The 27,226-nt window shown below is 36.6% G+C and overlaps 1 protein-coding gene across 3 annotated transcripts in view; it reads left to right on the top strand.

Annotated features, from left to right (window-relative positions):
* MAOA (monoamine oxidase A) overlaps positions 1-27,226 on the top strand; it is an 88,893-nt gene that overhangs the window by 25,326 nt on the left and 36,341 nt on the right. For all 3 annotated transcript variants that reach the window (XM_077145616.1, XM_077145617.1, XM_077145615.1), the window contains one exon: positions 5,847-5,984. In XM_077145616.1, the coding sequence (XP_077001731.1) occupies positions 5,847-5,984 (138 nt within the window). The remainder of the gene's footprint in view (positions 1-5,846; positions 5,985-27,226) is intronic.

The raw sequence follows: 27,226 nt of genomic DNA, 5'->3' as shown, positions 1-27,226 counted from the left end.
AAGACATTAAAAGAGCATTTCTGATATTATGGCAGAATGAAAACCCTGAATAAGTAAAGTGCTGAATGAAATATACTCTGCTGACCTGACATGCAATTTAGAAATCTTTAGATTCTTGGGTGTTTAACAGACATAGGAATCTTAACATGCCCCAAACTGAACTTCTGATCTTCCTCATGAGGACTCTTACTCTAGCAACTTTCCCCATATCAGAACTTCAGTAAAACTCAGTCATCCTAAACAGTATCATATTCCACAGTCATTCTCCCGGAAATTAGGTTGGCTCTGCCTTCAAAATATACCCAAAATTCCCCACTTTCCACTAGTTACACTATTCCCATCTTGGTGGGAGTCACAGTCATCTCCAGGCCAGATTACTACCATAGCCTCCTAATTAATCTCTCTGCTTTCATCCTTGTCCTCTGTAATCTATTCTTAATTCAACAGCCAGTGTGGTGGGATTTCTTAGACACTTAGCAAAGTAGGAATAGAAGAGAACTTCCTTAACTTGATAAAGGGCATCTGTAAAAAAACCAGAACAAACACAATACTAATAATAATGATATATTAAGGAACCCCTTCAAGACCAGAACCAAAACAAGTATACCTTCTCTTCTCACTTCTATTCAGTATTGTCTTGGAAATCCTAGCCAGTGCATTAAGACTAAGACAAGAAAAAATAAACCAAAGGTATATGGATTAGAAAGAAAATAAAAATAGCACTGTTTAAGTTGATATGGCAGTCTATGAAGAAAATTCAAGAGAATATGCAAATTATTAGAATTAATAAGAGAATTTAGCAATTTTCTTGGATAAAAAAGTATTTTTTAAAAATTGTGTTTCTTTCCACCAGAAAAGGAAGCAGTTAGACTGTAACTTTTTTTACTGTATTTTTATTGAGAAATCTTACCCCTCCCTCTTATTCACCACTAGTATTGCTATTTACCTAATTTTAAGACTTACAATAGAAATAGGTTAACTAAGATAGTCTATCATTGACATATATATCCATGATATACATATATATTACTAATTCACATATATATTACTGATATATATATATATATATCAGTGTTTTGTTCCAAACTATGTATATGTAGTTTATATATCTCTATCAGTGGAACAAAGCGAAACATCCAGAGGTAGAAGCATACAAACATGGGCAACTGACTTTTTTTTTACAATATAGTTATACAACCAGTATCAAAGATCAGGGCTACAAGATTACGGTTCACCAACCGCAGATATTTCCTTCTCGCCACTCCAAAACACTAAACTCTAAAACAAAATATCTATGTAGTGAGTCAGCAGTCACAGTTCTTTGTTAAATACTAATTCTTCACTTACGCCTCCTTACTTTTATTTAATCTTTCTCTCAATCTTCAGAGATATCTGGGCAAGGACCATTTTAACTTTTTTTTGCTGGAAACGGGTGTTGACCTTATGGGATAGGGGAATGAACCTGGTTGCTATTCTTGGAAAGACTGGTACCTCTGGGTTTCAAGACTTATCTGGCCTAGGATCAATCTGGATGCCCTAAGTTTATGAAAAAATAAACTTACTAAAAAAAAGCTTTTATAGAGGCTTAGAGTCCAGGGCAGTCCCTAAGGTTTTCAGGAATGCTGTTGGTGGGGGCAAGGCATGCTGTGGTAGTTTGAAATATCTGGCTAAAGCTTGCATAAGGTTAATCTCCAGAATGACTTTTTGAGTCTATTTGAAATCTCTTAGCCACTGAAACTTTATTTCATTCTATTTCTTTTCCTCCATTTGGTTATTCTCAATCCCATGATGCCAGGGCCAGGCTCATCCCTGGAAGTCAAGTCCCACATCAGCAGGGAGACTTACACTCTTGGGAGTCATGTCTCATGTAGGGAGTAGGGTAGTGAGTTTATTTGCAGAGCTGGCTTGAAGAGAGGGACCACATCTGAGCAAAAGTAGAGGCTCTCTGAGAGTGACTCTTAGACAATTATATGCAGGGATATCTTGGCCATTGCAGACATACGTTTCATAAGGACAAGCCTCAAGATCGAGGGCTTGGCTTACTAAACTGGTTGCCTTAATACCTGAGTCAATATCAGGAATTCCCCAAGTGGGGAAGTTTAATAGTTCCACCTTTTTCCCTAGTCCTTCAAGGTGACTTTGCAAATATATTTTTATTTTCTGTCCCAAATACTCTGGTATGTATCTGGGTATTACATTAACCTATACAGAATAATAAGATCTCATTTTCTCTTCTAGGGTCCATGTAATTAGATTGTTCAAATAAACTAATCAGACAGATTAAATTAAGTAGTTTGCTACAGAAAATTTAAATTTTGGACCAAATAAACATCTTTCCCTTTGGTCTCCCACAGAGGTTGAAGTATTAAAATACAGGCAGTATCATCCTTTACCCTGTATTCTGATTTACCTTAGTACTCACCAGGTCCATTTCATACATATCTCTCATTGGAGTCTGATCTCTTTTTTCAGCTTCTCTTAACAGTTGCTGTATGGAGTAATGGTGACTTTCAGAGATGCAGAACTCTAACTCTGAGTCTCAGGTGTCCCAAAGATACCCAAAGTTCCAGGCAACTACCAAATTATACAGAAAGAACACAGCATCTCAGAATTTAGAAATAACAGATAAAACTCAGGAATAGACGTGACTGTTGTAAGAGCTTACAATCTAGGAACTTTTACAATGAGACTTATTTGAGCATTCTGTACTCCTTAATCATCAATTGCCCAATCTCTGTCTACTTTCTATCTACTGATAACCTGTGCACTCTAATTCAATTATCAGAGTTTGCTCATTATAGTTAGTTTTTATTAGTGAGACCATACATTATTTGTCCATTTTTTTTTCTGGCTTATTTCACTCAATATAATGTCTTCAAGGTTCTTTCCCTTAGTTACATGCTACATGATGCAATTCCTTCCTGAAACCATTCATTATTCTGTCATAGGTGTACACAACATTTCGCCCTTCTATTCATCCGTCACTGTACCTTTAGGCCACCTCCATCCATTGTGAATCATGATAATACAGCCATAAACATCAGGGTGAAAATACCTATCGTGTCCTTGCTTTCCATTCTTCCAAATCTTTTTCTAATAATGGGATTTCAGGATCACATGACAACCTTATACTTAGCCTCCAATGGAACCACCACACTGCCCTCCAGAGAGGTTGAACCATTCTACGTCTCTATAGTATAATCACATAGTTATGCATTCACCACCACAATCTATATGAGAACATTTTGATTTCTTCCCCAAAGAGAGAAGAAGAAGAGAAATGAAAAAGAGAAACAACAAGAATCTGATGCCCCTCCATTATATCCCCTTCATTACTGTTACAGACTGTACTTTTAAAACCATGCTTTTCACAAGAGTAATTAGAAATAAAACTCCATAGGTATCATATAGTAAAAGATGTGCAAGCTCTGTTAGAGAAAATTATAAGTTTTTGAAATACATTAAAGAAGACCTAAAAATGGTTAGTTATATTATAATCTTATAGGAACATTCAATATCTTAAAGATGTCAATTCTCTATAAATTAACCTATAGATGTAAGCCAACTTTAATCAAAATCCCAACAAGCGTTGTCAGGCTAATTCTAAAATGTATGTGGAAGATCAAACAACAAGAATATCTTATGCTTTTAAGGAGGGAAAGGTGAGAGGACCCATGCTACTAGATACCAATATTTATTATTAAGCTACTGTAATTAAGACATTGTGGTAGTTTAGTACTGCTTCGTGGGGCGAATAAACTATATTAAGAAACAATATAGCTCAGAAACAAAACTATACATATATGAAAACTTAATTTATGACAGAGCAAGCTTTGCAGGTCAAATGGATTAGTTACCAAGTTGTTATGATCAATTTGTCAAAGATGTCAAAAAGTGAAATTGAATTCCTACTTCATGTCACCCACAAAAATGAGTTTCAGATGGATTAAAGACTTAAATATGAAAGACAAAACTTTGAAATTTTAGAAGATTATAGGGTAATATCTTTATAACATCAGATATAGGAAAGGATTTATTAAAGAAGATATGGATGGCATGAAACATGAAAATAAGGATTGAGTAATCAGGTAACGTCACAGTTGGAAAAGTCTGTTCACCAGAAAATAACATTAAAAAATAAAACATTGGGTGGGCAATGGTGGCTCAGTGTCAGAGTTCTTGCCTGCCATGCCGGAGACCCGGATTCAATTCTTGGTGCCTCCCCATGCAAAAAAAATATAAAAAATAATAATAATAAAAAAATAATAAATTAAAAAATTGAAAAAACAGGCCCAAATATGGAAGAGGATATTTGCACCACATATAATTGGAAAAGCAATAGAATTAGGAGTAAATTAATATACACTATGAATTAAATACAAAAAAAGAGAAATGGCTGAAGGGAAAAAAATGGGCAAAAGACACGACAAGGATTTCATAAAATAGATAGCACAAATCGCTCATAAACTCATGAAACGATGCTCAATCTCATTAGTAATATCACAACCACAATGAGAAAGTCACACCTGCCTAATTGGAAAAATGAAAATTTGCCATTATCAAATCTGGATGAGAATATGGATCAATGGAAAGGTTCATCACTGCTGGTGGGTGTGTAAATGGTGACGCTGTTTTGGAAATAGACTTGGCATTGCATAGTAAAATTGAACATGTGAGAGTGTTATTGGGACTCTTATTTATTAAGCTATATGGTGATTACGTGATTTTTATGTGTTTGTTTAAATTATTTTCTTTTAAACTATACAGATGCATTTTATATACTCTTTGTACGTATTATATATTTCACAACAAAAAAAATTACTAAAGTCAAACTTCCTAACTAATATGGAGAACGTTTGCCCATTGTCCAGCACTCTTAAAAATGGGAAATTAATTGGTGTCAGTGGTATGCAGGAGCCAGAAAAAGCCAACTTTTGTTCAGTCTTCAGAAACTTTTCAAGCCACTGGTGAAGCTTGAGATCATCCATGGTGGCAGTGTTTATACCATAAAAACTGGCAAATGCTACAAATCGGGGCTTTCTCTTCCCCTGGAGATCTTGTCAAACCTTTACCAACATACCACTGGTGATGATTGATGTAGAAAATAGATTGATATTATAGCAAATGCATTTAGATGGAGGAAGAACAGGCCAATTTATATACCAAAAGAAATTATTTACAGAAGCATGGGGAAGTTGTAGCTCACCAACATTGTTTATTGATTAAACACATTTCATCTGGAAATGTGCTTAAAAAGCTGAAAAAAAAGTGTAGAACTGCATTTAAGAGAGAAGGGTAAAGAATTTTAGTTTGTGGATGAATGTTTGTATACTTGTAAATAATTTACTAGACATATGAATTTTTTTAATACCTTTTTGTACTTTTTTCCTATGATGCATCCTTTCCTGGAAGTGTTTTAAAATAGTATAAAGAGCCCATGAATGTGGATTGATTTTAAGATTTCATCTTTTAAACATGAGGGAACTAGGCTTTTTTATCTCTGGGTGACTCCTCCCGCAGTAATCCAAAAGGAAAGCATACAAAATAACTTAAATGCTTTGAAAGAACTAGACTGAGAGGATGTACTATAGTTTTCTTTATTCCTTAGGCATTTTATTGTTGAATATGCCTCACCAATAATTATGCAAATGGGGTTGCATAGTGATGAGTATTATACAGTGCTGTGCCCCAGTTCTTGAGTGGAGGAGAAAGGGTGTCTATTTCTAATTGCACTTTATAAGGGAAATGGAAGGTACACTTACATTTTAAAAATATAAACTGTTTTTAAGATGAATGTTTTTCAAGTTGAATCTAAAGTTGTCTGACCACTTTTTCTCTTTTTATAGAACGAGCATGTTAATTACGTAGATGTTGGCGGAGCTTATGTGGGACCAACCCAGAACAGAATCCTACGGTTGTCTAAGGAACTGGGCTTGCAGACTTATAAAGTGAATGTAAATGAGCGCCTCATTCAATATGTCAAGGTAAGCCTGGCTTTTTGTGCGAGTGACCAACGGGAACATTTTGCTTGAGAAAACATTTGGTTTTGTTTTAAGTTCTTGCTTTTTTCCAAGGCAATCATAAAAATGTGCTCTTGGCTTTAAAGTAATATTCTGCCTTTCTGTTCTGTTTTTTTGGTTCTTAAAAAAAAAAATCGCTTTCATCCCTCAGCTTGAATCCCCTGCAGAAACACATCACGACATTGTGACCCTCATAGACTGCACCTCCCTCCCCCAATCCATCCAGAGTAAGGGTGGGAGACTCATCTGCATTCCTTCCCCTTCCTCCTAATGGATTTGCAAAGGTGTGGGCATGCACATGCCTGCACACAGATACACAAAAACTTACCACCCCCATCCCCAGGCAACCCCCGAGGCACCTATGAGGTAACCCTAAGACCCCAAGGAACATAGTAATTTGAGGCAGCTTCTTTAGACTTTTACAGGTTATTCATCCTCAGTTTTATGTGGATTTTCTTTAAATGGTTTAATAATTTCCTCAGTAACTGGCCTTGATTATCAGGAAGACTAGATCAGTTTTGCTGTTTCCTACTATTTAAACAAGAAATTGTTTAAACTCCAGCTGCTGATATTCACCAGAGAAATAGCAGCTGTTGCCAATGTTATTCTTTCTTACTTACGCCAAACAAGGAGTAGACAGAATCTGGAAATGTGCCTGGTAAAATCAAGCTTCCGATCTCACAATGCAGTCCATGTTTTGAAACTAGTGTTGCTAAGGTGGGGGTCATTTACTCACTCTAATGTTGAGGTTCCCATGGCAGTAAGCACATCACTTCTCACAGCCACTTGTACCTCCTCTCCACCCCAGTAAATCACTATGGGTTGGGAATCTGCAAGGCCTTTCCGGAACTGGGAGATAAGGGTATCTATGATGTATATATACTGATGCTCAATCAGGGGACATAAGGAATCCTGGACAACTCTGATAGTTAAGTGGTTTGTGATGCTTGGGAGAGTCTAGGGAGAGACAGATTTCAAAAAAACAAAAACAGGAGCCTTTAGAGAAACTATGGCTTCAAATGTCAAGGAAGGAATGAAGAAACTATAAAAAAAATATATAGGAAATGTTTAGGAATATTGGCTTCAATAGAAGAAGATTTGAAAAAAAAAAAAGGAAAACAAACTTGCTTCCCCACTTTCTTCTGCATGGCCTGATGTTGTTTCCCTGAACTAGTAAGTGATAACAATGGTAATAATAGTCACTATCTTTAATGAGCACCTTTATGTGTATTATCACATTTAATGTAGTGGGAGAGACCAAATCCTTTGCATTTAACTACTAATTAAACTGGTCGTCTTACTTTGCTAGACTGCTAGACAAATACCACATAATGGGTTGGCTTAAGCAATGTGATTTTTTTGTCTTGTGGTTTGGGAGGCTAGAAGTTCAACATCAAGATATTAGCAGAATTTTCTTTCTCTTGGAGTTAGACACATTTTGGTGATAGTCCTCCATCACATGGTGATATCCTTGGTCTCTTCCTGTGCCTGCCCTCCAGTTTGCACTGATTTCTGGCTTCTGACCCCTTGCCTTTGTATGACCCTCTCTCTACAAGGCCTCCAGTAATACAGACTAAGGTCCACCTTGATTTATTTGGGCCATACCTAAATAATGTCTTAGAAGATCCTCTTCACAAATTAGACCACACCCTGCCTCACTTTAATATATTCACACATACTGTTTAAAAATGTGTTCACACGTACAGGAACATGTCTTCCTTTCTTGGTGTACATAATTCACCTTACCACACTGGGTCTGTGCTGCTCCTGCACAGCCGTTGCATGGATGAACTGACTACCAGAGTTAATTTTTCCCACAGAGGAGCAGTAACTGAACTGTGGCCAGCAGGCATGAAGACATACATTTCATACTGTATGCCTCTGAGTTCCTATGGTTATATACCATAGTATAAGGTGGTTTAGGGGAAGGTTAGTCCTGTAGGACATTTACACCTTGCCAAAAGGACTGTTGTTGAATATGTGTGTGTTCTTTGCCTTTTGGCACCTTGCCACTGCTGACATACCAACAAAAAGGTGGGAAAAAACAGGCATGAAAATTTGTTCTAGAATCCAATTGAAAGCTAATGTGTCTGATGATTGTTTTAGGTTGTTAAACTGCCAAAACCAGATACCATAGAATGGTTTGGCTTTTAACAATGAGAATTTATTAGCTAACGAACTTACAGTTTTGAAGCCATGAAAACGTCTAATTGAAAGCTTCATCATGACGATTCTTTCTTCCTGGAGAATGGCTGCTGGCGATCCTGGGCTCCTCTGTCACAGGGCAAGGTACATGGCAGCGTCTGCTGGTCTATCCCTTCTCTTCTAGATTTCATTGCTTTCAGCTTCTTGCTTCCATTTCTTTTTCTCTCTTTGTCTGAATTTCATTCTCTTATAAAGGACTCCAGAAGAGGATTAAGACCCACCCTGAATGAAGTAGGCCACATCTTAAGATCCTATTCACCAAAAGATCCTACTTACAATAGGTCCACAACCATAGGAATGGGTTTTTAAGAACATATATTCTGGGGGTGCATAATCTTCTAACCATCACAATGGAATCACATCCTGGAATTTGAACAGACTTACACCCTCTTCTTCTCTAAGATTCAGGTGCTGAAATTTTTTTAAATTTTATACGGAGGCTAACAATAAATGACAATCAAGTGCTTTTTCTGCATGAACTCATTAAATCCTTACAGTCACCCTTTTAGAAAAACATTGATATCCCCATTTTATAGGTGAGGAAAGAAAATCACAGAGATAAAGTGACTTAACAAGGCTGTAAAGCTAGTAATGTCTATGTAAACCCTGAGTACATGCTCTTAATTATCCCACTATATGTCCTAAGAAATGAAACTGAGGATCCTGAACAGAAGCATCCTGGGCTTCCATCATTTGTCTTTTGACCTAACACATATATATTGTTAGGTATTTCCCCATTTGTTTCTCTGAAGCCTGGCTCAGACCATGAGTAGGTGCAGTTATTGAAAGAGCACACTTGCAGGCCTTAAAAGAGGAGGAACTTGTGGAATAACTTAAGAAAATGCTACTTGCTCCATCAGGTGCCTAGATAAGAAACGAGAAATGTTAAGTGTAGCATCCAGGGTCACTTTCTTTATTCTGCTGCTGAATAAAGGTTAGGTCCATGCCATCCGTGATAGTCCTGTTCCTAAAACAAAAACAAAAACAGAACTAAACAAAACACAGATTCCCACTTTCCTGAGAGGAAAGGTACTCAAGTTCCACAATATTTTTTCTTTCAAAGCAGTACAAATATGGATGAGCTGTCTCATAACCTACTTGGCATTGGAGGTAGTAGCCTGAGGCTGCTTTCAAACAAGTAAGACATTATTAACCGCTAGATCTTTGCCAATGCCTGGCCATACACATAAATGCAATAATAATAGGTTGAACAGGCAGTTTGTAGCAGACTTGGTGCTTCATCTGTACCTTGGACAACAAATAACAGATTTATATCAGGGCCGTAATTGTTGATCCCTTAAGATCCCTACTCCAAGAGTAGTAATGATAATGACAGTGATCCTCTACTGAGCTTCTATTATGTTCCAGGCCCTATGCCAGGTTCCTTACCTCCTTACCTCACTTAACTCTCACAAGGACCCTACAAGGCAGGGACTATAGTCCCACTTCGCATAAGGGGTTTGAGGTTCACAGGCCAAGAACCTGCCTAAGCTAGTAAGGATCACTGAGCTGGAATTCATATTAGGACCTGTTATAATTTGTTAATGCTGCCAGAAATGCAATATACCAGAAATGGGTTGGTTTTCATAAAGGGAACATATTAAGTTACAAGTTTACAGTTGTAAGGCCATAAAAATGTCCAACTAAGGCATCCAGAGAAACATACCTTGACTCGCAAAAGACTGATATGGGAAGGCGTATGGCTGGCTTCTGTTGGTCTTTTGGCTTCTGGATTCAAACAGCTTCTCCAGGGATATTTTCTTCCTGCATCTCCAAATGTCTCTGTCCATGTCAACTATGAAGCTTTTTCTAAAATGGTTCCCTCTTAAAAAAAACTCCAGTTAGGGTACACGGGTAGTTCAGCAGTAGCATACTCACTTTGCATGTGAGAGACTCAGGTTTGATTCCCAGACCATGCACCCCCCTCAAAAAAAAATTCCAGTTAAGTGACCTACCTTGAATGGGTGGAGACACACCTCCATGGAAACCACCTAATCAAAAAGTCCCACAGTTGGGTGTGTCACATCTCCATGGAAACAACTTAATAACAATATCCCACCCAACAGTATGGAATCAGATTTAAAGAACATGGCTTTTCTGGGGTACATAACAGTTTCAAACCAGCACAAGACCTTTCTACATTTCTGTACTATTTCTTGCTGTGCCAGATTCTAGTGTCAGGGATTTTGGTGTTGCTGTGGACTCTAGGAAGCTACCTTAGAATTTGTGCTTGTCCAGGTTCTCTTTGGGGTCTCTTCTAAGGATCATCCCTTGTCCTTCACTTTGTCTACATGTTTGCAGTGCTGGAGACCATTTTGCTCAGTCCTTCGCCTGCAAACCTGCAAAGAGTGTAGAGCAGTGTAACTATCTGCTATGATACAGTCACTGCATCTTGGTTATTGTGTTATGGACTATAAAAAAGAGTTATTTAAGTACCAGATAATTAATGTTTGAGTTTTATTTTGAATTTTAGTACTTACTTACAAATAACCACATATTTAAGATGCTAAACATTGCCCTTTTCATTTCATTAAAACATAGTCTCCTCTAAGGAAAACACAGAGAATAGATATACATATCATTAAACCATCCTCTCGCACACACTAACCTTCCAAAGAACACATATTTTCACCCGAAGTTGACAGCAATGTTAAGGCAAAAGAGTAATGGATCAGTTAGAATTGGTTTATTTTATTTGAATAAATACCTCATTTTTGCTAGTGTTTAATAAAGCATATCATTTCTGTAATGATAAATACTCAGTGTAGTGGGTGTTTTTTTGAAGACTGGGAAACTGTGAAGGATGAAGGCCGATTAGGGAAAAGTGGGAACACATTCAGTTAAACAGATATTCCAGGCAAGGTTACTAATAAGCTGTATGGTAAAAAAAACACTCCACTTATTTACAAGTATCCCAAGTCTCACTATTCTGTCCTTTTCTAAGGACGAAAAATGAGATTTTCCCCAACATGATGGTGTGTTGTGTTAATAATGCAAATTGCCTTTGTGATCTTCTCTGCATTGGCTTGTAAAAACTCTGGCTTGCATAATCTAATACAGTAAATTCTTTTTCCATAAATAACAGTGAAATGTAAGTGGGCAAATAATAGGAAGATTGTCATTGTCTAGTTAAACCAGGCCGTATTCTTTATGATCCAGACTTCAGTTTTTCAGTTTCCCAATGTGCGACCCTAAAGATTGCTTAAATTGTTTCTTCTGTGAGCAGTCTGTAGTGCATCTAGTTTCACCCTCCTTTAGGATTGTTTTTAGTATATCATTTTTTGCTAGATTGTGTTTTCAGTGCAAGTTTTGACATGACAATATGGAGTTTCAAGCCTGAGCCTTACTTAGCTGAAGATTGTAGATACGCTTTCTACTGGTGTGCTCTACTCTGTCTCTTCCTCAGGAGATTACTGTCTACTTCTTTCATTCTAGAAGGTCCATATTGTTATCATAAGTATTTAGTGAGAAGCTATTGTATACTAAATATTGTTCTAGACTGGAGATACAGAGATGAACAAATGGTCAAAGTCTCTGCTCTCATAGAGCTTGCATTCTAAAGGCAGGTGACAAGTAAACAATTACTGTAAATAAATACTAATAATTAACAGATATTGTGAATAGATTCCCTGTTCTAATTTTGGTTTAGCCACTCCTAATTCTTCATATATAATAGGCTATTGATTGGTTTCTACAGTAAACAGGTTTTATGGGTGCTATGAATTTGATATGGCTGTAGTTGGGAGATTATATCTGATTTGTTAACATAAACAAATCGTGTTGTCTTTAAACTGAAAGGTGGGTTTTAATTGGTACCAGCGGGATATGTTTAAAATATTTTCTTTACCAGTTATTTTCCTTTGGATAGTGTAAGGGAAGCAGATGGACTTGAATGACCATTCGAGTGAATTATTAATTGCATCAGTAAATAAGATACTCCATCATTAAGTTTGTTTTAATAGTAAGTGAAATTTTGAAGACTTCTTGTTAAATATTGCAGTGCCAAATCTTGGAGAGGAAGGGAGAAAAGCTTGACTCCTTTTTTTGCTTCCTTCATGTTTACTTCAGATTATAATGCAAGTAGGGTGAGGGGAATTGAGAGGAACAACATTGCCCGAGATGGAGAAAACCATTTCATAGGAACTGCTTCAGAAGGGGAAATTTACATATTCATACATCCTGGTATTGTCACTTTCTCCCTGCTTTTCACATCCTCTCTAAATAAAAATAGAGATTATAAATATATAGCACACATTTATTTTTTCGTGAATGGTGTGATAAAGATTTATTTTTAAAAGAATTGTAAGCTTTCTTGATAGTAACAACTCAGCAACCAGTTTTTTTTTGGTATTGGTTCTCTTCTTCCCACAGGCATTTACTCCAACTTTCTATGCCAACAACTGAAATCAAGGGCTTTTCAGAATGTGCGTGTTCTGGAATACTAAGTAAAATTGTTTTGTTGTTACTAAGAGATTAACTTTGCTTCAGCCAATAGGCCATGTTGAAAGCAGAGGATTTATTTTTTGTTAGTTTATCTTACCGCTTGCCAGATATAACTGTGTCTTTGACTCCTTCCTTATAAGAAAGTGTTTCTTTTGGACAAGTGACATTTATTTATATTTAAGCTTTTTAAAAACACCTTTTCTGTACCAACTCATGGAAGGCATTTCTTTTGTCTTCGATGAGAATTCTATTTTCACTTTCATCTGTTCTCAGAAGCCAAAGGTGTTAAGCCCTTGTAGGGATGATGTATGTATTATCTTTTGTCTCTCTCTTTTTAAGCACCTAAATTCAACCTTTTTCTGACACCATACTACTAACATTGCCTTCCATCTGTAATGTGCCTGTACGTTTCCCTCATTTGTGCTTCCAATGATCTTGTGAAATAATAAGCACTATTTTCGCCATAGAACAGATGAGAAAACTGAGGCTCAGAGTTTAGGAGCCAAAGTGAGGTTTTCCAATTCCGAGCCCAGTGTGCTATGGGCTACATCACATTGTTCCTTACTCCATGGGGAGAAATTCAACTCATGAACTCCTCCATTAAACTCTGCTTCACCATACTATAAAAAAATCACCTTATCCCAACGGCCCTGGAGTCCTAACTCACCACTTCGAAAGTGTGGATCCTCTGGGAGAGGGGGCCTAGGAGCTGTATGGGGCACAATTCACCAGGGTGGAAGGGGCTGCACTTCTCTTGCAGCCTGAGCTGTACATCTGTAACACCTCTGGCCTTCAGTGAGGACCTAACTCCTGAGTAACTCCCAGACTGCCAGAGGCAACACTCAGTGAAGTTCAGCAGGCCAAAGACCACAGGTCAATTTTATTATTTTGTTAAAATACTAAATCTAGAGGTTTAGGATATGGTTGGGAATTGTTGGTGATATGTTCTTTCTGTTAAATGATTTGTGTAAATTCATAGTCATATTGAGTGAAATAAGAAAGTGTTTGATTTTATGCCATTATACTTTGTCTGGTTTATAAAGACTAAAATAGAAAAGATCTAAAATGGATATTGATACATATTAGTAATTTGTATATGTCAGGGTAGAAGATGGGGAAAAATTAGTTATGTAAGGACAGGCAAATGGTAATGTATCTGGTTCATGATAAGAAATTCTGTTTTTATTCTAGAAATGAGGCAATGCATGAGAGGTTTTCTTCTCTACATCACAATTGTAAACAAATTTTTTTTTTTAAACAGAGAAGCTAAAAATGTTAATGCATTTCAATTTGATCTGTCAAAGATCCAATATAAAAATATGTGGATGAAAGCAATGAAAAAAATGGTTTTTAGTAACTTATGTAATTCCCACCCCCCCACCCCCCGCTTTTTACTTTCATTTATTGCTTGTATTGCTTTTTGGTCACAGGAGAGCTCAATGACAAATTAATCGCAAGTAAATCCTTATCCTGTTTAGAAAGCTAGGTCAATATTAACCATTTTTTCTCAAAGGCTTCTTTCTTTTTCATTCAAATTTTCAGGGATAAATCTCAGATTTAGTTTCTAGAAAATATAGTTCCTACTTGGTGAAAGTGACAGCCTTATGAATAGCAAAGTAAGGTTAATTATTAGATTGTTTTTATATTCATTCTTAATAGGGAGCAACTTACTACAGAAATTATTTTCTAAACATTCATTGAGAAGTAGTGTAGAGGCACCCTCCTGCCTTGGGCTGGCCTTCACTGGCAGCATAAAAAGAGAGTTAGGCCAGACACAAAGGGTTTCTCTTACACTGAGGCTGTGAAACTTGGGAATCGCCTCCTTGAAAGATAGGACCCAGGCATTTTGGTTAATGGCAAAATATCTTTGGAAAGAATGAAAAATTCAATAAGCAGATTTGCTCCCACAAGAGAAATTAATATGTTATAGTCTCTATGATAACTGGATCCCGGAAGTCCTGGCCTTTCAGATTAGAATTAAAATCTCCTTCTTGATTCTCCCTCGTTGCTTCCTCCTTATTTCCAACCTCCTCTGCATCCTTACTCCCACTCAACAGCACTCACTCATCACCCCAGACACAAAGCTAAATCATTCATCCTGAGTTTCAAACTTTTGGAGAGTAGACTTGTTTTTTTTGGCATGTGCAGGCTCCAGGAAATGAACCTGGGTCTCAGGCATGGCACACGAGAATGCTACCACTGAGCTACCATTGCACTGCAAGAGTAACTTTATAATAGTTAAAACCCTAAAATTCCTCATGTGTCCAGTGAATCCATTATTTTTTCCATTGTAGGAACTTCCTAAAGAAGGGAAATTCAGTTGTCCCTTGAACACTTGTTGGCCAAGCTAAAAAATCTTTTCTGTCATTTCCCTATCCTACCACTTCACAAAATTGATGCTGCTAACCTAGTCAGGAACTAACCTTAACAAACACAGAACTTGAAACTGATAGAGACAAATAATCATAATAATGTTTATCCTTATATTTGAGCAGTCCAGTACTGTTTTCATGGCACTTCATTTTATTTTTTGCTTTGTATTTGGGGTTCATGCAACCAGAAGAAGAAAATTCTAGATGGAATCACAGACAATTTGTTTGTTAATTGTAGTTTGAATGTAATGAACACTTTGATCCTGAAGGTTGTGAAGCTGATTCCTTTTCATTTAGAAATAATACTTTTGTCATGTCAAGTTTTTCAAACAAGGAAAATGATCACTGAATTAGCATACTTCCTTTCATTTTCATGGCTCTCATGTAATCTGTCAGACTATAAATAATACACAGTCAACCTCAGACTGAGATTTAATTTTGCATGTTTGCCAAAGTACCAAACAGCCTAGTTTCCACTGCCATATCCAGCAGATAAATGTCACTGAAAAACATCAGGCTTAAGAGTCGATGGGCAGAAATCACTGCTGGCTTGTACTTGCTAACCAGCAGTGGGTGACAGAAGTGGACTCTGGGCACAGTTATGGTGCAGTTGCTAATCTGGTTAACTTTGGAATAGTCCTGAGTATCTATGACTTTTCCCAATTTGTAGATTTTTAAAAATACTAGTCTGATGTTCAAATGCTCTGAATATTGTACTAAGACTCTGATGACTTTGGGTTCACCCTCTTACACTCCCAGCCCCTAAGACATCATTATACCTCCTCCTTCATCATTGCAGTAACCATCACAGAGGTCACTTCATCCAGTAAAGGTGCAGAGCTACATCTTCCCAGTCACTAGTATATGCAAGGTGAATACACTCAGTTAACGACCTATCCCTGGTAAGAGGCTCTGCTTTGTCATTGTCTTTGCTCTCTCAACTTACTCTGACATAATTTCTCATTACATTGCCCAGTTATAAGGAGGAGAGGATGAGAGCAGAGATTCAGTATGGAGCTTACTGAATATACAAACTGTTTCTTTTTATTTCCTCTACTATGGGATGCTGTGCCCTTTTGTGCAGAAAGGATGCAAGTCCCAAAAGTGCTTTGCATAAAAGAAGGTTTGGGGCTTAGATAAATTTTGGAAATGATCCATATTCTAATCCTATCTTGGAGAATGAAGATGACCATTAGCATATCAAAAGTCTTGTGAAATCTGACGGTGAAAAAGACTGTTTAACCATGCACCAGGATTTCTCAGTCTTATGGCCATGGAACCCTTTTCCATGTAGTATCCATAAAAATCTGAGTGAGACATGCTAAAGTAAAAATGTCTTTAGAGATTAGGCTCCTTACTGATTCTTCCATCTTTTCCTGTTCATTTCAGTGCCTTACACATAGTGAGGTCTAGTAAACATTCACGTTAATGTTGGTTCCGGACATTTTGGGAAAAGTCCATATGTTGATTTGATACTAAATATCAGTGCTAAACTGGCATTCATTAGAAAATCTTGTCTGAGGTGGGAAAAGAAGTAGAAAGATACTAGATGGGCTAAAGAAAGGATTCCATCTCACCCACCCACCCCAATTTATTCTTTCATTAAACAAACATTTCTTGGAATCCTGCTATGACTAAGGCAGTGTAGGAGATATAAACATGGGAGAGACATAATCATCTTCTTGGGAATGAGAGGTGTTTTCTGACTTAGGCAGGTAGGTGAGAATTTTGGGACCATGTCTCTCTCAGATAAGCGTTCACTCACACCTACAACTTCTAGGTCTAAGAGTACATCTTAATGAGTCCTCATGGATAACACATCTCATGTAGATGCAATCTTCTTAACATAAAAACTGAGGCCAGACTGGGGTGGGCAGGGGAACCTGAACCAAAACTATGGAGATATTAACTCTGATTCTTTCTTTGTCATCCACCATATATGCACCTGCATATATATTTAAAATATATAATCTATGGAGGGGGGAGATGACAGCAGAAGGAGGTAGAGAATTTAATTAGTTCTCTAGAGCATATAGTAGATAACCAGAAACTGTTTGGAACAATGATTTGGGGAACATCCATAACCAGATGTACACCATACACCAGTCTGAAATGGGTGGCATGGCTAAGATCACAGAACAGAATGGGAAGTAAAGCACCCAAACTGCAGAGGCTGGTGCCCCTCCCCCACTGGCATGGCAGGCTGTGTTGGAAAAACTTCCCCATGGGAAAAAGAAGCAGTCTGTATTAGGATCAAGGGAAGATAGCTCAACCAAGTTCCAACTGTGGCTTTAATTAAGAAATTTGTACTGCTGAATACAAGCTCCAGGCACAGATAAGCCCAGAGCAAGAAGGAAAGGAATCCTGAGATATTTCCTGGCAGAAAGGAAGCAGGGTTGAAACAAGTAAAAAAAAAAAAAAAAGGCTTTTGGAATCAGCCAAGCACAGAATACTGGAAAAGGGTGGTGCCCCAAGATAAGGGGTAAACAGGCCCAGGTACCAACCCCAGCTCTTGACGGGTGAAACTTGAGAGCTGGGACTGTCTCTGGACAGGGATTTCTTATTTTTCCTTATTCTGAGTAGCTCGTTAGAGAAAGCTTCAGGCATTTTCAATTGTCAGCACTGACCGAGGAAAGAACAGAGTTAAGATATGTCTGAGAGACAAAGTAACTAGTCAAGTGAAAGAGATATCTCCCTAAAGGTCATATCTTCCACCAGAAAAGGGTGGGAGGGGCCCAGCTCAATGGCAGCTCTCATTCAGAGAATTCAGACTGCAGTGGCTAGAAAACAGAACCAGCTTAAGCCCACCTACATTAGCCTCTGTCTCAATCACAACTCTGGCAGGGGCAGGGTCTGCTAAAAATTAAAGGCACTGCAGCACTCTACACAGGTGGGTAACTGTGAGCTGAGAAGTTCCTCTGCTGGACAGGATAGGAAAAGCACAGAGTCAAAAGGCTTCACAGGAAAGACTAGCAACCTGCTAGGTATCATCATCAGGGAAACTTAATACAGATTACACCCTCTTCCTGAGACCCGGACCTGTCTTGTCTTGGAAGATCTACCTGGGGTCAATAATAACTGGGGAAACCCTCCTCAAAAAAAGTTCCATATAGGCACAGCAAGAACAGGAGCTGAAAAATTCTGACCAGTTAAAAATTATGCTAGAGGTCTAAAATAAATTAAGTGGAGTGTCAAAGAACAGTCAGAACAAAACCAATGAACAAGAAAACTTAGGTGAAAGAGAGAAAATGACCTCTAGAATAACTAATTAAGAAAATCAGAAACTTAGACATCAGCAAAAAATCATGAGTCATGCTAGGAAGCATGAAGATATGACCTAGTGAAAGGAACAAACTAACACTTCAAATGAGATTCAGGAATTGAAAAGACTAATAAAAATGTTCAAACAAATTTTCTAAATCAAATGAAAAATCAAATCAATGGTTGAAGGAAAATATGACACACAAGTTGAATGATATAAAGAAGATGCTATGTGACTACAGAAAAACTTGAAAGCTTGAAAAAATAAATGACAAAACTTATAGGAATGAAAAGCACAACGGAAGAGATGAAAACGCAATGGAGACATGCACTAGCAGATTGAATTAGCAGAAGAAAGGATTAGTGAAGTAGAAAATAGGGCATCTGAAATCCTTCACACAAAAGGATAGTGAAAATAATGGAAAAATATGAGTAGGGTCTCAGGGAATTGAATGACAACTTGAAGCACATGAATGTATGTGCTATGGGTGTCCCAGAAGAAGAAGAGAAGGGAAAAGGGGCAGAAAGGCTAATGGAGGGAATAAAAAAAGCCCCAACTCTTATGAAAGACATAAATTACAGATCCAAGAAGTGCAACATACCCCAAACAGAATAGATCCAAATATAACTACTCCAAGACACTTACTAATTAGATTGCCAATTGTCAAAGATGAAGAGAGAATTCTGAAAGCAGCAAGAAAAAAATGATTTGTCACATACAAGGGAAACTTAATAAGTCTATGTGCAGATTTCCCAGCCAAAGCCATGGATGTGAGAAAGCAGTAAGATTTAAAATACTGAAAGAGGAAAACTGCCAACCAAGAATTCTATATATGACAAACTGTCGTTCAAAAACTAGGGAGAGTTTAAATTATTTTTCAAACATTCCCTGAGAGACTATAAACAAGAGCCATACTCTGTCAGAAATACTAAAGGGAGTGCGACAGGCAGATATGAAAGGACAGGAGAGAAAGGTTTGTAGAAATGAAAATCATCAGGAAGGATAAAAACAGAGAAAAGGAATAAGATAGAATATATAAAATCCTAAAGGCGAAGTGGTAGAAGAAAATAGTGCCTTTATAGAAATAGCATTAAATGTGAACGGATTAAACACCCCAATAAAAAGACATAGACTAGCAAAATGGATTTAAAAACAAGATCAATCTGCATACTGTCTACAAGAGAGCCACTTTAGGGCAGAGGACAAAGGTAGGTTGAAAGTGAAAGATCAGCAAAAGATATTCCATGCAAACAACAACCAGAAAAGACTGGGAGTAGCCATACTAATATCAGACAAATTAGACTTCAAATGCAAAACAATTCAAAGAGACAAGGGAGGACACTATATATTAATAAACAGGACATTTCATCAAGAAAACATAACAACCATAAATATTTATGCCCCGAGCCAGAATGCCCCAATGGACTTGAGGCAAATATTGACAACACTGAAGGGAGTAGTAGACACCTCTACAAAAAAATAGTTGGAAACTTCAACACATCACTCAAATCAATGGGTAGAACATCTAGATGGAGATAAATAAGGAAACAAATTTTGATTAGTATGATAAATAGACTCGACAGACATTTACAGAACATTATGCACCACAGCAGAATATATTTTTCTCATGTACTCATAGACCACATGTTGGGTCACAAAGCAATCTCAATAAATTTAGAAAGATTGAAATTATACAGAACACTGTCCTGGATCATAATCCGATGAAACTGGAAATCAATAACAGCAGAAGGCCTGAAAATTCTCAAATATTTGGGGGCTAAACAACACATTCTTAAACAACCAGTGGCTCAAGGTAGAAATTACAAGAGAAAACAGTAAATATCTCAAGGCAAATTAAAATGAAAACACAACATATCAACATTTATGGGAGGAAGCAAAGGCAGTGCTGAGAGGGAAATTTACTGCCCTGAATGCATATATTAAAAAGAAGTAGAGCGGGCCACAGTGGCTCAGCAGGCAGAGTTCTCTCCTGCCATGCTGGAGACCCAGGTTTGATTCCCAGTGCCTGCCCATGCAAAAAAAAAAAAAAAAAAAAAAAAAAATTAGAACAAGAATTGAGGAAGTAACTGTTCATCTGGAGGAACTAGAGAAAGAACACTCGAACTAATAGTAAAGCAAACAGAAAGAAAGAAATAACAAAGAATAGAGCAGAAATAAATGAAAACAAAAACATGAAACAAAGAGAATCAACAAAACCAGAAGTTGGCTCTTTGAGAAAATCCACAAAATTGATGGACCCTTAGTTAGGCTGACAAAAAAGAGAGGAAGGACACAAATTTTAAAAAAATCAGAAACAGGAGAGGGGACATATCTACGGACCCCACAGAAATAAAGGAGATAATGAGAGAATACCATGAGCAACTATATGCTAACAAACTAGACAAGTTAGACAAAATGGGCAACTTCTTAGAAAATCAGGAACAACCGACATTGGCTGGAGAAGAACTAGACGACCTCAACAAACCAATCACAAGTAAAGAAATTGAATCAGTCATCAAAAACCTCCTTTTTCATAAAAAATGAAAGGTTATGAACAGATTGCTTCACATGTGAATTCTACCAAGCATTCATGAAAGAATTAGTACCAATCCCACACAAACTCTTCAAAAGAATGGAAGAGAAAGGAAAGCTACCCAACTCATTCTATGAAGCCAACATCACCCTAATACCAAAGCCAGACAAAGATACTACAAGAAAAGAAAATTACAAACCAATCCCTTTCTAATATATAGATGCAAAAGTCTTCAACAAAATAACTCATGAATCAAATCCAGCATCACATTAAAAATAATTATATACCATGAACAAGTAGGATTTATTCCAGGTATGCAAGGCTGGTTCAACACAAGAAAAATCAATTAATGTAATAGACGACATCAATAAATCAAAGCAGAAAAAATACATAATCATCTTGATTGATGCAAAAAAGGCATTTGAAAAAAATTGAAAATTCTTTCTTGATGGAGACACTTCAAAGGAAAGGAATAGAAGGAAACTGCCTCAACATGATAGAGAGAATATATGAAAAATACATAGCTAACATCACACTTAATGAGAAAACACTGAAAATTTTCCCTCAAAGATCAGGAACAAAACAAGAATGCCCATTGTCATCATTGTTATTCAGCATTGTGCTGGAAGTTCTAGCTAGAGCAATTAGAAAAGAAAAAGAAATAAAAGGCATCCAGATTGCAAAGGATGAAGTAAATTTTTCACCGTTTGCAGATGGCATAATACTATACGTCAAAAATCCCCAAAAACCTACAGCAAAGCAACTAGAGCTAATAAGTGAGTACAGCGAAGTGACAGGGTACAAGATCAACATGCAAAAATCAGTAGTGTTTCTATACACTAGTAATGAACAATCTGAGGAGGAAATCAAGAAAAAAAATTCTATTTACAATGGCAACCAAAACAATCAAATATTTAGGAATAAATTTAACCAAAGCTACAAAAATCTATAAACAGAAAACTATAGGAAATTGTGAAAATTAACCAAAGAAGACCTAAATAAATGGAAGAGCATACCATGTTCATGGATTGGAAGACTAACTACAGTCAAGATATCAGTTTTACCCAAATTGATTTGTAGACTCAATGCAATACCCATTAAAATCCCAGCAACTTACTTTGCAGGAATAGAGAAACAAATAACCAAATTTATTTGGAAGGTCAGAGTGGCCTGGATAGCTGAAAATATCTTGAGAAAGAAGAATGAAGTGGGAGGTCTCACACTACCTGACTTTAAGACATATCACAAAGCCTCAGTTGTCAAAACAGCATGGTATTGGCATAAAGATAGACAAACTGCCCAGTGAAATAGAATAGAATATTCAGAAATAGACCCCCTCATCTATGGACAATTGATTTTTGATAAGGTGGTCAAGCCAACTCAACTGGGACAGAACAGCCTCTTCAACAAATGGTATTTGGAGAACAGGATATCCATAACAAAAGAATGAAAGAGGACCCCTATCTCACACCTTATCCAAAAATAAACTCAAAATGGGTCAAAGACCTAAACATTAGAGCTAAGAACCTAAAACTTTTAAAGAAAATGTAGGGAAATACCTTAAAGATCTTGTGATAGGAGGTGGTTTCCTAGACCTTACAATCAAAGCTCAAGCAATGAAAAACGAAATAGGTAAAGGGGATCTCCTCAAAATTAAATGCTTTTGTGCTTCAAAGGACTTTTTCAGGAAAGCAATAAGGCAGCCTACACAATGAGAGACAATATTTGGAAACCACATATCAGATAAGGGTTTAGTATATATAAAGAGGTCTTACAACTCAACAACAAAAAGACAACCCAATTAAAAAATGGTCAATATACATGGACAGACACTTTTCCAAAGAGGAAATACAAATGTCTTTAAAACATATGAAAAGATGCTCAACATCACCAGGTATTAGGGAAATGCAAATCAAAACCACAATGAGTTTTCTCACACCTATTAGAATGGCCATTATTAAAAAAAACAGAAAGTGGAGAAAGAAGCACATTTATTCATCATTGGTGGGAATGTAGAATGGTGCAACCATTCTGGAAGGCAGTTTGGTGGTTCCTCAGGAAGCTGACAATACAGTAGTATTGTCATATGATCCAGCAATCCCATTACCAGGTATATATTTGGAGCAACTGAAGGCAGGGACATGGACAGACATTTGTACACTGATAAAGCAGCATTTTTCACGATTGCCAAGAGGTGGAAACAGCCCAGATGCCCATCAATAGATAAATGGCTGAACAAACTGGAGTATATACATATAATGCAATATTACTCAGCTGTAAGACAGAATTAATTCATTACACATGTAACAACCTGGATGAACCTTAAGGACATTATGTTGAGTGAAATTAGCCAGAAACAAATGGACAAATACGATATGGTCTCACTAATACGAACTAACTATAATGAGCAATCTCAGAGAGTTAACATTGAGAAATCAGCTTATCAAGAGACAGAAAGAGAGTAAGATTGGGCATTTGATGCTGAAGGAGTACAGAATGTTCAACAGAATTGATTATAAAGATCTGAAATGGATAACACAATATATCCAATGTTAGCACAATATCGTATCTACACTGAACTAAGCTAAGTGTGAGTATGGATGAAAGAGGAAGGCTAGGGGTATGTATGTATGACACCATAAGAAAAGAATATAAAGACTGGGACTGTATAGCTTAGCAAAACCTAGAGTGGACAAGGATAGTGATTAAATGTACAAATATAATATTTTTTTTCATGAAGAACAAATATCATCATTGCAAGGTTTTGAAAATGGGATGGTATATGGAAAAAATGCAATCAATGCCAACTAGGGTCTGCAATTAGCAGTAACAATGTAATATGCTCCCATTAAATGTAACAAAGGCAATATACCAAAGCTAAAAGTCAATAAGAAGGGGATATAAGGTAGAGGTATGGGATTCTTGGTGGTGGTGTTTCTACTTTTTACTTTATTTTTAATTTTTTTTTGTTCTTATTTTTTAATCTTCATTTTCCCCTCTTCTTTATTTGTGGAAGACTTGTAAATATCCTCATATAGAATGTGTTGGTGAATGCATAGCTGTTTTTATACTAGAAATCATTCTTTGTTCACTTAGGATAGATTGTATGGGGTGTTAATTAAACTATTTTTAAAATGTGCAGAAAAATACAAGTGCTGGAGAAAATATGGGGAGAGAGATGTGCTTATTCACTGTTGGTAGGGAAGTAAAATGATGCAGTTCTATTGGAGAGCAGTGTGGTGTTTCCACAGGAGGCTAAGTATAGAGTTGCCATATGATATAGAATAGCTAAAAGGAAATACCTAAAATTATTGAACTATAATCTAGGTAGCCATGATTCTTGAAGATGTTTGTATAACTATATAGCTCCTGTGACCATGCGATGGTGAAAACTTTGTGACTGACATTCCTTTTATCCTGTGTATAAACAGATGAGTAAGACAGTAAAGACAAAAATAAATAAATATTAGGGGATGATAAGGAGTATGGATGTTTTGGGTGTTCTTTTTGTTTTTTTTATTTTTTGAAATAATGGAAATGTCAAAAATTGATTGTGCTGATGAATGCACAACTATATGATGATACTGTGAACCACGGATTGTATACTTTGGACTGTGATATGGTATGTGAATGTATCTCAATAAATTTATGTAAAAATATAATACATATATAATGTGGATCTCTGAATATCTTCAAAGACATCTCGAACTTACTAAACTCATCAAAAACTGCCCAAATTTATTACCGGATGATACAACTCACTTTTTATGATCACAGGATTTTACCTAGGATCAATAAAAAGCAAGGGAAATCAATGGAATCTGAACATAGTAAAATCAAGAATGTAAGGAAGACAGTAAAGTGACTAAATAATTCTTTAAGAAGAAAGTTTAGGGGGAGGGGAATAAATAATAATGAAGGAAATGGACAACCACAACTGAAGGTATCATTCCCTTTAACATTTCTGTAGTTTAATGAAAGTAATAATCAAAAAGAAATGGCAACAAACAAGCAAAACAACAAAAAACAAACAAGAAATTCAACAAATAGTGCTGCAATAACGGGATACTCCCATGGAAAAATAATGAAATGTGACCCCGCCATACAGCATACAAAAAAAAAAAAGAAATGGTTTACAAGATGAAACATTTTCACTATTTTGATCTCTTTTCATCATTCAAGAAATTTGACTACATGCATGGCTAAAGGAATGCAAGAATTTTATACAAACTCCAATGTAATAATGCCAAAGTTTAGTGAACATCAGAATTACCAGGGATTTATTAAAATATAGATTCCCTGGGCAAACATTTCTCTTTAGTAAGTCTGTTGATAGCATCCCTATTCTCTGTATTTCGAAAAAGCACCCTGATTGATTCTGAGGCCATTTCTTCTACAAATCCAAGGAACACTGCTAATGGAAAGTTCTGGATTCCAGAAAAGTTTGCCATTCCCTCACATTTATTTATCACTCTATAGCAGGGTTTCTCAACAGCAACACCACTGACATTTTTGGTTGGATAATTTTTTTGTTGTGGGAGGCTGTCTTGTGCGTTGCAGGATGTCTAGAGCAACTCTAGCTTCTACCCAGCTCATACCATTATTACTATTATTACATTATAGGATTTGTATAAAATTCCTTCATTCATTTAGCCATACATGTCAAATTCTTTGAATGATGTAAAGATCAAAATAGTGAAAATGTCCCCCCCCCCCAGGTTCTTACAACCAAAAATATCTCCCTTCATTGCCAAATATACCCTGATGAGCAAAATTACCTTTGGTTAAAAACTATTACTCTCTAAGGACCAAATCACCTTCAGGCTGACGAGGATAGTGCTGTTAATGTTTCTAGACCAAATCTGTTAACAGTGAAGAGTACCTTTCCTTAAACACATTAAGTCCATTCAAAGAAAGTTCTTGAAAGGGTCTATCCACCCACTGTCTAATTTCTCAGCTGTCTAATTTCCATTCAAGTATAAGACATGTCAGACTCTAATAACAGCTTGCATAGATGTTGGACTAAGATTCCCCCCAAATTCTCTCTAAGGGATGTTTATTACTCAAAATATCCAAAGGATCTCAATATATATACTATTTTACCAGCCCCAAGATACAGAGCCTGAAGACAGCGTTTGAGAAAGCCCTGATATATACTGAGTTTTTATGAGAAAATACAGTGATTTAGTATATGTATAGTCATAGTATTACACTTCTTGGGACAAATCTTTTTAAAGCTAAGATGAGACCTGAACAATAATCACATAAATGAGGGCTAATAGACTAGACAGCCAAGATGATGGATTTAGAGCAAAATTAAGTGAATTGCTGGCTCTCATCCTTTTGTCATTTGAAACATTAATTAAATTAAATGAATTAACATTTTGAAAGAGTGTGATTTCTCTGAAAGGAAACACAAGATATCGATATGTGTAGTTGTATGGATGAAACAGAACCAACAAGAGATATCTGTAAATATGAGGTTTATAAAGGTGTCTCATGCAACTGTGGGAATGCAAGAGTCCAAAATCTTTTTGGCAGGCTGTGAAGCTGGCAACTCCAATGAAAGATCTCAACAAACTCCATAGGAGAGGCTCATTGACTGAAGAAGCAGTGAAAAATTCTCTCATCTTCCTTAAAGGTCTTCAACTGATTGGTTCAAATCAAATGATTGGATTATTGCATGTGCAGGAGAGACTGCTTAGTTGATCGTAGATGTAATCAGCCACAGCTGCAATCCACTGACTGATGATTTAATAAACCAGCCATGAAATATCCTTGCAGCAGTGGTTAGGCCAGTGCTTGCCTAACCAGACATGCCATTATTGCTGTTATTACATTATAGAGTTTGTAATACTCTAGATGGTTGGGCATTATCACTTGGCCAAATTGACACTAGAACCTAGCCATCACAATATATATATATCAATGGAATAGAATTGAGTGCCCAGAAATAAACCCTTACATTTATGGTCATTTGATTTTCAACAGGGTACCAAGAAAATTTAGTGGAGAAACAAGTTTGTTTTTTTTTTTAATGCTGCTGGAACAGATATATATACACGTTCAAAATAATGAAGTTGGAGCCCTTCCTCAAACCTTGTACATAAATTAACTCAAAGTGGGTTATTGACTGAAATTTTAATAGCTAAAACTATAAAACTCTTCTTAGAAAATATAGGAGTAAATCTTTGTGACTTTAGGCTAGGCAGTTATTTCTTTGACATGACACTGAAAGAACAAGTGACAAAATAAAAAGTAGATAAACTGGACTTCACCAAAATTAAAATACTTATGTCCTGGAAATGATACTACTAGGAAAGTGAAATGGCAACTCTTAGAATGGGAGAAAATATTTGCAAATCATATATGTGGTAAAGGACTTGTATCA

This window comes from Tamandua tetradactyla, chromosome X (genome assembly GCF_023851605.1).
Source record: "Tamandua tetradactyla isolate mTamTet1 chromosome X, mTamTet1.pri, whole genome shotgun sequence".
Lineage (NCBI taxonomy): Eukaryota > Metazoa > Chordata > Mammalia > Pilosa > Myrmecophagidae > Tamandua > Tamandua tetradactyla.
This window is presented reverse-complemented; position numbering and strand designations above follow the sequence as displayed.